General features: G+C 49.5%; 1 protein-coding gene across 3 annotated transcripts in view; it reads left to right on the forward strand.

The window, feature by feature from the left end:
* The first annotated feature begins 269 nt into the window (after positions 1-269).
* The window catches only part of ABHD12 (abhydrolase domain containing 12, lysophospholipase), an 88,104-nt gene continuing 75,934 nt past the window's right edge, over positions 270-12,439 (forward strand). For 2 of the 3 annotated variants that reach the window (XM_015149621.3, XM_077948424.1), the window contains exon 1: positions 270-627. In XM_015149621.3, coding sequence (XP_015005107.1) covers positions 437-627 — 191 coding nt within the window. In that variant the 5' untranslated portion in view covers positions 270-436. 3 annotated transcript variants of the gene reach the window in all.

Consider the following 12,439-nt stretch of genomic DNA (forward strand, 5'->3'; position numbering starts at 1 on the left):
GGAGTGGGTGCTCCTCACACCGAGCGCCCGGGCGAGGGCAGCTGCAGCGTCGCGATGGAGCCCAGAGCCCTGCCCCGCAGATGACGCGCCGCTGCGGCTTTGCCTACCCTCCCACAAGATGGCTGCGGGTGGCGCCGAGGATGCTGGGCGCGCGCCCCTCGGAACCCGCGAAGAGGTGGCCGGGGCGGGGCCGGGGGCAGGGCCAGCGGGAGCCCGGCGCTGATTGGCCGGCGTGGCCGGCGGGCCCCCGCCGCTGGTTAGTAGCGGGCGCCGCGGCCTGGGCTGGGATGTGAGGAGCTGCGGGTTTCGGGCTCCGGGCTCCGGGCTCCGGGTGGCGGCGGCTGTGAGCGGCGGCGGCTGTGAGCGGCGGCATTGCGGCGCAGGCGGCGGGTGAGGCCAGCGGGCGCCGTCGGCGGCCGGCCCTGTCGGCCGCGGCATGAGGAAGCGGACCGAGCCCGTCGCCTTGGAGCATGAGCGCTGCGCCGCCGCGGGCTCGTCCTCCTCCGGCTCGGCTGCCGCGGCGCTGGACGCCGACTGCCGCCTGAAGCAGAACCTGCGCCTGACGGGCACGGGGGCGGCCGAGCCGCGCTGCGCAGCCGACGCGGGAATGAAACGGGCGCTGGGCAGGTGAGGCTTCGCGGAGGGGGGGCTCACCTGGCGCAGGTGCGTCCCGCAGGGGGCCCCAGCACCCCCCAGCCCCACCCAGGGTGACCGCCCGCCCGATCTGCGGCCGCCCGGTTGCGCGCTAGTGTCCCGCATTTGGCCCGCGGCGGCCCCACCCCCGCTCCCTTCCCCAGGCAGCGCGGAGGGAGCGCTGTGCCCTGCCCCTGACCCTCTGTGTTCTCCTCCCGCCCGCGCGCTCGGCACTCCCAGCCTAGCCTTGCACCCCGACCCTTTCCCGGGGCTGCCCGGGGGACCCTTACGTTGGGGGCTTGGCGCCGCCCGAAGTCATGACCCCGCGTAGAAGAGTAGGGTAGCGGGTGGGGAGTCCTTGGGCGATCCCTGGACGCCGGGCACAGCAGAGGCATGAGGCAGAGGGGCCGGCGCCAGATCCTGAGAGCGCTGGGGCCCACTCGGACCTCCTCTTCCTGCTCTGCATCGGGCCCCGCACCGAGCGCCCGGGCAGGCGCCCTTCAGGCTGGGCTGCGTGCACGGAGCCTTACTGGCATCTTGGGCGCTCGGCGCCTCTGCCAGGTAACTAGGGTCGGGTGCGTGCGTCGTTCAGAACTCCGAGACCTTTGGGGAAGGGCTCAGTGGGCCGCAGGTTGTAGGGGAAGGAGGGACTCGGAGCATCGCAGCCGTCGGAGGGAAGCCTGTCCTTCCCTCTGCTGGTGGTGGTTCGTGGTGCGTGAAATCTGTCCGCACAAGTTCGCCTCCTTGGGAATCACCTTGCAGTCCTGGATCGTTTGGTTATTGGTGTTCTCCCTTTGGGTAGAAGATGAACGCGTTTATATAAAGCCACTTTCAAAACTGTGATGCAGTTGGGATGGAGATGGGAACATGTTTCATACGGACAGATTTCTCCTCCCATCTGCTGGTTTCCGAATTATCTGGCTGTTTGTAGAACGTAGCATTCCTGGCAGCTTTGAAGTCTTGATATTTCGTGGTGATTTGAAGAAGTTACTATATGGTGATCTCGGGCGTTGTAGCAGAGCACTTCTTTTTTGACCATCTGGAATGCCCTTAGTTGATGCTGGCCACTTGAGTGTAAAATATTTATGCAAGTCGCTCCTAAAGAAAATTAGAATTTCAACTTCATTGCTTAAAAGATCATGAAATTAAACTATAGACACCTCTAAGTTGATGATTTGACAGAAGGGCAGAGACTGATAGACTCGTCTATGGGTGTAAAATTATCTAGCATCTGCAATATCTTTTGTGAAACTAATCTGTTCTCTTTACTATGGAAATATTTATTTGCATTAAAAACTCATGATTTAACTTTAATACACTTTTATTAACAGACATGGCATGTTAGATAAATTGGAAAATTCTTCCTTCGAAAAAATCGAATTGCCAGGCGCGGTGGCTCACGCCTGTAATGCCAGCACTCTGGGAGACCGAGGGGGGCAGATTATCAGAGGTCTGGAGTTCGAGATCAGCCTGACCAACATGGAGAAACCCCTTCTCTACTAAAAATAAGAAATTAGCCGGGCGTGGTGGCGCATATGCTTGTAATCCCAGCTACTCGGGAGGCTGAGGCAGGAGAATCACTTGAATCTGGGAGGCGGAGGTTGCGGTGAGCGAAGATATGGCGGAGCCGAGATCGCACTATTGCACTCCAGCCTGGGCAACAAGAACGAAACTCCGTCTCAAAAAAAAGAAAAGAAAAGAAAAAAATTGTTTCCACAACGTTTGGGGAAACAGCGCCGACCTGGCACCTTCCTTGAAGAATGTACTGTATTAAAATGACCTGATTAATTTTTATTTTCTTTTCTTTTTTTTTTTTTTTTTTTGAGACGGAGTCTCCCTCTGTCACCCAGGCTGGAGTGCAGTGGCCGGATCTCAGTTCACTGCAAGCTCCGCCTCCCGGGTTCACGCCATTCTCCTGCCTCAGCCTCCCGAGTAGCTGGGACTACAGGCGCCTGCCACCTCGCCCGGCTAAGTTTTTTTTTGTATTTTTAGTAGAGACGGGGTTTCACTGTGTTAGCCAGGATGGTCTCGATCTCCTGACCTCGTGATCTGCCCGTCTCGGCCTCCCAAAGTGCTGGGATTACAGGCTTGAGCCACCGCGCCCGGCCTAATTTTTATTTTCTAGTCAGGACAAAGAGAGGCATTCCAGTTGTGTCCATATCCTTTGGATAAGCAAAAGACTGTTGGGGTAAAAAGCAAAACAAAGGCAAGGAAGACCAAATTTGCGAGCTACTGGTTGTCTTCCTTCCCGGCTGGCTCTCTCAGACATCCTTGGACTTTCTCCTCTTCCTCTCTCAGACTCTGTGCCACCATCACCTCCTCACTGAGGCCTTCTTAGACCAGCCCACCCCTGTCGACGTTATTATCACTTACTGGAGATTGTAATTTTTGCTTGTGTGCCTCCCCTGCAACCAGAATGGAAGCACCATGAGAACAGGAGCTTTGTTTTCTCCACTTAAGTATTTCCAGTAGCTGGCACCTAGTAGTGGTTAAAAAATACTTGTTGAATGAACAAATTATCCATTGCGCGCGGAGCCGGCTCCTTTGTCTTTTATGATCCTCCTTTTGATCCTTCCCTACATTTTTTAAACTCTTTATTGTCAACATACACGGAAGTAGAGAAGACAATCTAATGAGCCTTCATGTATCCATCACTTAAAGTTTTCAGTGTTTAGCCAATTTTGAATCATCCATTCGTCTTCTCCTTTTTTTTGGTAGGATGAAAGTTTGGATTGTTTTTTTTCTTGAGAAGGAGTCTTGTTCTATCGTCCAGGCTGGAGTGCAGTGGTGATCTTGGCTCACTGCAGCCTCCACCTCCTGGGTTCAAGCAATTCTCCTGCTTCAGCCTCCCAAGTAGCTGGGATTACAGGTGCCCGCCACCGAGCCAGGCTAATTTTTGTATTTTTAGTAGAGACAGGGTTTCACCATGTTGGCCAGGCTGGTCTCAAACTCCTGACCTCGTGATCCACCCGCCTCGGCCTCCGAAATTGCTTGGATTATAGGCATGAGCCACAGTACCTGGCCTGGAATATTTTTAAACAATTTTTTTTAAGGCAGTTCTATCACCCAGGCTGGAGCACAGTGGCATGATCATGGCCCACTGCAGTCCAGACCTCCTGGGCTCAGGTGATCCTCCCACATCAGCCTCCCTAGTAGCTGAGATGCTGTGTTTATGCACTCCTGGTTAATATTCTTTGTTTTTTTTTTTTTTTTTTTTGGTAGATCTGAAGTCTCACTATGTTGCCCCCCAGGCTGGTCTTGAATTCCTGGCTTCAAGTGATCCTTCTGTCTGGGTCTCCCAAAGTGCTAGGCGTGAACTACCATGCCAGGCCTAAATTCTCCTGCCTCAGCCTCCCGAGAAGGTGGGATTACAAGCACATGCCACCACACATGGCTAATTTTTGTATTTTTAGTAGGGATGGCGTTTCACCATGTTGACCAGACTGGTCTCCAACTCCTGACTTCAAGTGATCTGCCTATCACGGCCTCCCAAAGTGTTGGGATTACAGGCGTGAGCCACCATGTCTGACCTCTTTTTCTTTTCTGATTGCATTGCATTTCTAGAACAAAGTTAAATAATAGGGATGACACTGAGTAACTTGTTTCATTCCTGACTTCAGTGAGAATGCTGTTAGTGTTTTTGCCATTAAGTGACATGCTGGGGTGTGTTGCTAATGTTGTGGGGAGCTTTTTGTTTTTGTTCTTGCTCCCTCACTGATGTTTTTAAAATAAAAAATGGTGACTGAGTTTTCTCAAATGCCAGTGCATATCTGTGGAATGATCAGAGAGATTTTCTTTTTTTTTTTTTTTTTTTTTTTTTGAGACGGAGTCTGGCTCTGTGGCCCAGGCTGGAGTGCAGTGGCCCGATCTCAGCTCACTGCAAGCCCCGCCTCCCGGGTTCACGCCATTCTCCTGCCTCAGCCTCCCGAGTAGCTGGGAGTACAGGCGCCCGCCACCTCGCCCGGCTAATTTTTTTTGTATTTTAGTAGAGACGGTGTTTCACCGTGTTAGCCAGGATGGTCTCGATCTCCTGACCTCGTGATCCGCCCGTCCCGGCCTCCCAAAGTGCTGGGATTACAGGCTTGAGCCACCGCGCCCGGCCGATCAGAGAGATTTTCTTCTTTTATCTGTTAACATAGTAAGTTATAGTAATGGATTTATATTATTGAATCATCATTGTATTCCTGGGATGAACTCTCTTATTGTATAGTCAGATTCTATTAATTTATTTTTTATTTTTTTTTGAGACGGAGTTTCACTCTGTCGCCCAGGCTGGAGTGCAGTGGTGCGATCTCGGGTCACTGCAACCTCTGCCTCTCAGGTTCAAGCAATTCTCCGGCCTCAGCCTCCTGAATAGCCGGGATAGGCGTGTGCCACCATGCACTGCTAATTTTTGTATTTTTAGTGGAGACGGGATTTTGCCATGTTGACCAGGCTGGACTCAATCTACTGACCTCAGATAATCTGCCCACCTCAGCCTCCCAAAGTGCTGAGATTATAAGGTGTGAGCCACCACACCTGGCCTATTTATTGATATTTTATTTAGAAATTTTACATCATTATTTGTGAGAATAGTCTGTAATTTTCTCTTATGCAACCTTTATCAAGTTGTTTTAGTGTTTTCTATAGCTTTATAAAAAGTTTCTTATATAACATTTTATTCTAAACTTTTATTATTATTATTATTATTTTGAGACGGAGTCTTGCTTTGTCGCCCAGGCTGGAGTGCAGTGGCGCGATCTCGGCTCACTGCGAGCTCTGCCTCTCAGGTTCATGCAATTCTCCTGCCTCAGCTTCCAGAGTAACTGGGACTACAGGCGCCTGCCACCCCACTCGGCTAATTTTTTGTGTTTTTTTTAGTAGAGATGGGGTTTCACTGTGTTATCCAGGATGGTCTCGATCTCCTGACCTCGTGATCTGCCCGCCTTGGCCTCCCAAAGTGCTGGCATTACAGGCATCAGCCACCGCGCCCGGCCATTTTATTCTAAACTTTTAGCCAGCTGACAAAATTTTTAAAATATTTGTTTAAAATTTGGTAGGAATTTTCTTGTAAAACTTTCTAAGCCTGGTGCCTTTATATTTATTTATTTATTTATTTATTTAACTTTTTTGGCACATACAGGTCTTTGCCACGTTGCCTAGGCTGGTCTTGAACTTCTCTTTCAAGCAGTGCTTCCACCTCTGTCCCCTAAAGTATTGGGATTATAGGCATGAGCCACCATCCTAGCCAGTGCTGTTTCAGAATATAGCACTTTGGTAACTACTACAGTGTCTTCTAAGTCATTGACCTGTTTAGATTTGCTATGTCCTGATTTCAGTTTTGGCGGTTTATGTATTCATATAAAATTATCAATTAAATTCACCTTTTTTCCTCTGTAGCTGTGGCCATTTCCCTAGTTTTGTTCCCTGTTTTTTGTAATTAGGGTTTTTCCTCTTTTTTTTTTTTTTTTTTTTGAGACGGAGTTTCACTCTTGTTGCCCAGGCTGGAGTGCAATGGCATGATCTCGGCTCATTGCAACCTCCACCTCCCAGGTTCAAGCAATTCTCCTGCCTCAGCCTACCGAGTAGCTGGGATTACAGGTATGTGCTGCCATACCTAGCTAATTTTGTATTTCTCATAGAGACAGGGTTTTTCCATGTTGGTCAGGCTGGTCTCGAACTCCCACCCTCAGGTGATCCGCCCGTCTTGGCCTCCCAAAGTGCTGGGATTACAGGCATGAGCCACCACGCCTGGCCTGCTTTTTCTTCTTGATTTAGGCTAGTCAATAATATATGTATTATCCATACATACACTGAAGTGGGGAAAAATATAAACACACACATACGTATTTTCTGCTCCATCAAAGAAAATATTTATTTCTTTTTAGTTCCGGGAGATGAGGGGGATGCTGAGGGCTGCAGACAAGTGGAGAGAACAGGTTCTGTCTGAAGGGGATAGCAGCTACCACACCCTGTCCTGTTGCTGCCTGGCAGGAATGTGGTCCCAGAGTGGCCAGATCGTCCAGTCTTTCTGGAAAAGACTAGCTGGTGTTTTTTTTAGTTTGTTTTGTTTTGTGTTTGAGATCGTTTGGCTCTACACCCAAACTGGAGTGCTGCGGTGCAGTCATGGCTTACTGCAGCCTGTGCCCCCCAGGGTCAAATGGTCTTCGCACCTCAGCCTTACAAGTAGCTGGGACTACAGGCACCCACCACCATATCTAGCTAATTTTTGTATTTTTTGTAGAGACAGGGTTTTGCCATGTTGCCCAGACTGGACTTGAACTCCTGAGCTCCAGTGATCCACCTGCCTAAGCCTCCCAAAGTACTGGGATTAAAGGCATGAGCCAGTGCACCCAACCTTTTGTTTGTTTATGTAATTTTTTTTGTCTTAGTGTGTGTGCTTGTGTGTGTGTGTGTGTGTGTAGTATTGCCAACTTTTTTAACATTGGTAAGTAATTCAGATGAGAGCAATTTTGGAGGTCAAGACGAACCCCAAACCAGTTTTTTTTGTTTTTAAATTCTGGGCTGAAAGGTAATTTTTAAAGGTAAATATTTATCTCATTCATAGGTCAACTCTGTACTCCTTGGGATGAGGAACTAGATAAGTTTTTCTTTGCATGGTGTCTGGTGTGAGGAGGTACTGGGCAAATGAGTGATTTTTTTTTTTTCTTTTTTTTGAGACAGAGTCTCGCTCTGTCACCCAGGCTGGAGTGCAGTGGCATGATCTCGGCTCACTGCAACCTCTGCCTCCTAGATTCAAGCGACTTTTCTGCCTCAGCCTCCCGAGTAGCTGGGACTACGGGTGCCTGCCACCATGCCCGGCTAATTTTTTCTTTTTTTTTTTTTTTGAGACAGAGTCTCCCTCTGTTGCCCAGGCTGGAGAGCAGTGGCGCAATCTTGGCTCACTGCAACCTCTGCCTCCCAGGTTCAAGTGATTCTCCTGCCTCAACCTCCCAAGTAGCTGGGATTACAGGCGCGCGCCACCATGCCTGGCTAATTTTTTGTATTTTTAGTAGAGACGAGGTTTCACCATGTTGGTCAAGCTGATCTTGAACTCCTGACCTCATGATCTGCCTGCCTTGGCCTCCCAAAGTGGTGGGATTACAGGCGTGAGCCACTGTGCCCAGCCTTAATTTTTGTATTTTTAGTAGAGACGGGCTTTCATCATATTGACTACGCTGGTCTTGAACTCCTGACCTTGTGATCTGCCCGCCTCGGCCTCCCAAAGTGCTGGGAATACAGGGGTGAGCCACCGTGCCCAGCCCAAATGAGGAATTTTGTGGGCCTTTCTTTAGCCCTGGAATTCTTGGGAATGCTCGTTGAAGGCACGACTGGTCTAATTTGGACCCTGAGAAGGCAGTCATGAGATGTACACGGTCTGTGTGTCACCTAGTCTTTTTCCTCTGACTCCCAACCAACAGGCCAGATCTGCTGGATGGACAGAGATCAGTGGGCTGCATGGGAGATTTCATAGCCAGATCACCCTCACACATAAATGCCAAAGAAGACAGTCATCACACCTCGTTCTTCCTTGACCCAAAGAAGATACTTTATCCCAGGTTGCTAATGGCTTCCCCCTAACCCAGAAGGGTGGATGGCTGAGGTTAACATCTGTCTTCTTCAGTGTCAGCCTTCCCCAGGTTCAGTATCAACCTCACCCTCTAAGTGTCCCTGCATGGTATCTCTTCATCTTTTCTTTACAGATTAGGAAGATGGGAGCGAGTTCTGAGCTAGCTTTTGTGATTAAAGTCCGCTTTGTCCATCTCCTTTTTCCTTTTGCTTCACTCTCAGTACGGTCTGTGCCAGGACTGTGACAAGGCATGGGGCTGGCTTTGTTTATGGTGCCGCAGCTGGCCTCCCACCCCCCACAACTGGTGCTGGTTCTCCTCTTCCTAACTCAGTGTACCTTATCATGGCTGCACTCCAGCCAGGGACCGGCCACACTGGGACTTGGTGCTTTGCCACTGCCTTCTGCTTTATTAGGACTCTGCATCCTGTATCTCTGCTTGGTTCCTAGTTCCTTTCAGCCACAGTGTCTCTTCCCAAGTGAGTGCCCACCTTCTATGGTGACTTTGGCAGACAGGCCTGAACTGTGAGGGGTATTTTTGGGCAGGCTGAAAGCACCTGAGGCACTTTCATGGAGGAAGCCTTGGAGAGAGGCATGGAAGATGGGTCAGGTTTGTGCTAACAGCTTTGGAGACAGGACATCATTTCAGACTCCTGCTGCTGCGACTTCTCCTCCTCTTCATTCCCCTCCTTTCTCTCCTCCTCCCTTAGAACACTTTTCCTTCCAGAGTGAAATCTGCAGGGAAAGTGTTTATTGAAATATAACCTAAAAAGCTGACAGATTAAGTCGATGCTCTTCACCCAGAGATGACGCCACAAGACTTCAGGCTCAGTGTGTTTGTGCTTTGGCAGGGGCTGTTTCAGCATGAGAGTGGGTAAGCCATCTATCTCGTGCCACACTGAGAGCCAGCGTCTAGAGTGTCAGTCAGTGAACAGGGGCCAAGAGCCAGGATGCCGGAACCAAAGTGTCCCATTACCAGCAAGACTTCTCATTTAGACCTGGGCCGCTTTGTATTGTGATTTACTGTTGCAGAGGATAGCCTTCATAGAGACCCGGGTCTCAGGTGAGTTTTCAGATTCTCTGGCTTGGGTGAGTTGTGTAACACTGAGTTTGTTTTTTCATCTGTGATGTGGGGATTACAGTGTCTTCCCTGTAGGATTGTGGTGAGACCCAGGTGTGTGGAATGTTCGTGGCACATGGTGAGTGCTCGGTCAGTGACATCTTCTAGATGACTAGCCCCATGATATTAAGAGTTGAGGGTACTGGCCAGTGTGGTTACTCATGCCTTTAATCCCAGCACTTTGGGAGGCCGAGGCAGGCAGATCACTTGAGGTCAGGAGTTCAGGACCAGCCTGGCTAACGTGGTTAAACACCATCTCTACTAAAAAGATAAAAATTAGCCTGGCAAGGTTGTAAGCACCTGTAATCCCAGATAAGGGATTACCTCCTGTAATCCTGGGAGGCTGAGGCAGGAGAATCGCTGGAACCCAGGAAGTGGAGGTTGCAGTGAGCCGAGATTGCGCCACTGCACTCCAGCCTGGGCTACAGAGCAAGACTTTGTCTCAGAAACAAAACAAAACAAACAAACAAGAAAACACGAGTTGAGGGTACTGAGAAAGATCTGTTAGCTCATGTCAAGAAGGATTTTCTTCTACCCTTTTCTGCCCCAAACAATTAAGAGTCTAGCTTCTCAGCCAGTCATACATATACAGTCCATCCTGATCAGTTAATGTGTCTGTTGGTATTAGAGCATTTATAGCACTACTATTTGCTTATTTAACACTTTTTTCCAGCCACTCATTTAACAGTTTGAGTACCTGTTATGCCCAGTAACACCTGTGAATGCCGAGGCCATAGCAGTTCTCCTGGCCTTTACATTCTGGTAGGGGAGGCAGATAACACATGAAGAAACATGTGATGCCACATGCTCAGGGCACTAAGGAGGAAAATGGTCCCAGTGAGGAGATAGCCACAGATGAGGCCCTGTGACTGTGTGTGCACAGTCCGGGTGTACAGGGAACGTTTCTGACAAGGAGACATGAACGGATGGCACTGGCTGCTTTAGAAGAGAGAAATGGCATGATGTGTGTTGTCATCATATCACTCTGACTGTGTGACAAGCACAGACTGCAGTGGGCAAGCAGGGAGACCAGCTAGGGGCTGCCAGAGTCATCCAGGCAAGAGATGACGGGGGCTTAGGCTGGGACAGCAGGTGTGGAGATAAGAAGAAGCATGTGATTCTGGATTCACAAACTACTTTCTGAGCAACAGGAAGAATGGAGTTGCCAGATACTGAGATGGGGATAGATGTGGAAAGAGCAAGTGCTTTGAGGCAGGAGAAGTAATCTGTTTGGTTTTGGACATATTGAGGTGTCTGTTAAACATCCAGGTGGATGGGGGTAGAGTTCAAGGGGAAGGTTAGGGCCTGTATCTGACCATGGCTGTGGCAGGTGGTACCTAGAGCCCTGCAGCAGACTCGCCCAGCAGGCAAGTCAGGACAGAGGAGTCAGGACCTGGGCAATGAGTTAGGAGGATTGCTGGGAAAAGGTGTCAAGGTAGCCACCTAAAGAAGGCCTGTTGCAGAAGACAGCATGATCTGCGATTGGATTTGGTGACATGAGATCAGCATTGACAGGAGTGTCTTACTGCAGTGGTGGGGGCAAAAGCCTAATGGTGAGAGCTCAAGGAAGAAGTGGAGAGGAAATGCAGGTAGCTTTTCCAGAGAGCTGTGCGGGAAAGGGGGAAAGACGGGGAGGGATGGCTGGAGGGGGTGAGTTTTCTTAGCAGTGATATTAGATACCAAAAAATAAACAAATAATAGCATCACTATGCTATAGGACAACTTCAGGCAGCCCATTATATTGATCATTATGATATTATCATAATTAACGTGATATATTAGCCAAAATCGCGCCATTGCAGTCCAGCCTGGGCAACAAGAGCGAAATTCCGTCTTAAAAAAACAAAAAACAAAACAACACATACTGTAATTGTATTCCATATGTTCCAGAAGTTAAGTGGAGTCATGGAATATATGAAAATTACCCAAATTGAATTTCTAAAGATGAAAACCACAATGTGTGAGGTAAAGGTTGCACTGAAGGGAATTACACTGAAGGGTAGATTAAACACTGCTAAAGAAAGGGCTTGACTATTCAACGTAAAACCTGGGGAAAACAGAACCAAACAAATTTTCTTTTTTTTTTTTTTTTTGAGACGGAGTCTCGCTCTGTCGCCCAGGCTGGAGTGCAGTGGCCAGATCTCAGCTCACTGCAAGCTCCGCCTCCCGGGTGCACGCCATTCTCCTGCCTCAGCCTCCCGAGTAGCTGGGACTACAGGCGCCCGCCACCTCGCCCGGCTAGTTTTTTGTATTTTTTAGTAGAGACGGAGTTTCACCGGGTTAGCCAGGATGGTCTCGATCTCCTGACCTCATGATCCGCCCGTCTCGGCCTCCCAAAGTGCTGGGATTACAGGCTTGAGCCACCGCGCCCGGCCGAAACAATTTTTAAAACACTGGGCACTAGGCAACAAAGGACAGTAAACTCGGAGAGGTGACAAAGGAAGTGAGCCCTACAGTACCCTAGCTGACCTTGACAGAGCTTCCACGCCATGGCACAGGGAGAGGAGCTGCATGGACTCCCAGGGTTGTGGGTGTGGAGCTGAGAATCTGGAGAGACCAATGTGGCTAGAGTTCATAGCACAGAGTCCCAGAGAGGAGAGAGCAACACAGAGAGAGACCCTGGGGTCTTCAGAGGGTCCCCTTGATCAGCACATGTGTATGAGGACACTCTGTGGCTGGGGAAAGAACTGTCTGAAAAGATTAGAGGAAATAATCCCTGCTACTTAGAGCAAGACCGTAATTTACTGGGTAAAGCATTCAGGAACAGCATGCTTCAGTAGTGGGAAATTCCAGGTATATGGGTTTGTGAGGGCTGCCATAACAAAGTAACACAGACCAGGTGACTTCAATGGCAGAAGTTTATTTTCTCTCAATTCTAGAGGCCAGAAGTCCAAAATGGAGGTGTCAGCAGGGCTGGTTTCTCATGGGGCCCCTCTGCTTGGCCTGTAGATGACCACCTTCTCCGTGTTTCTTCATATGGTCTAACCTTTGTGTGTGGCTCTTTCTGCATTTCTTCTTACAAACATTAGTCATAGTGGATTAGGGTCCACCCTGATGACCTCATTTTAGCATAATTACCTCCTTAAGACCCTCTCTTTAAATACAGTCGTATTCTGAGGTGCCAGGGGTTAAGACTTCAA

The sequence above is a fragment of the Macaca mulatta genome, chromosome 10 (genome assembly GCF_049350105.2).
Source record: "Macaca mulatta isolate MMU2019108-1 chromosome 10, T2T-MMU8v2.0, whole genome shotgun sequence".
In the NCBI taxonomy this organism is placed as follows: domain Eukaryota; kingdom Metazoa; phylum Chordata; class Mammalia; order Primates; family Cercopithecidae; genus Macaca; species Macaca mulatta.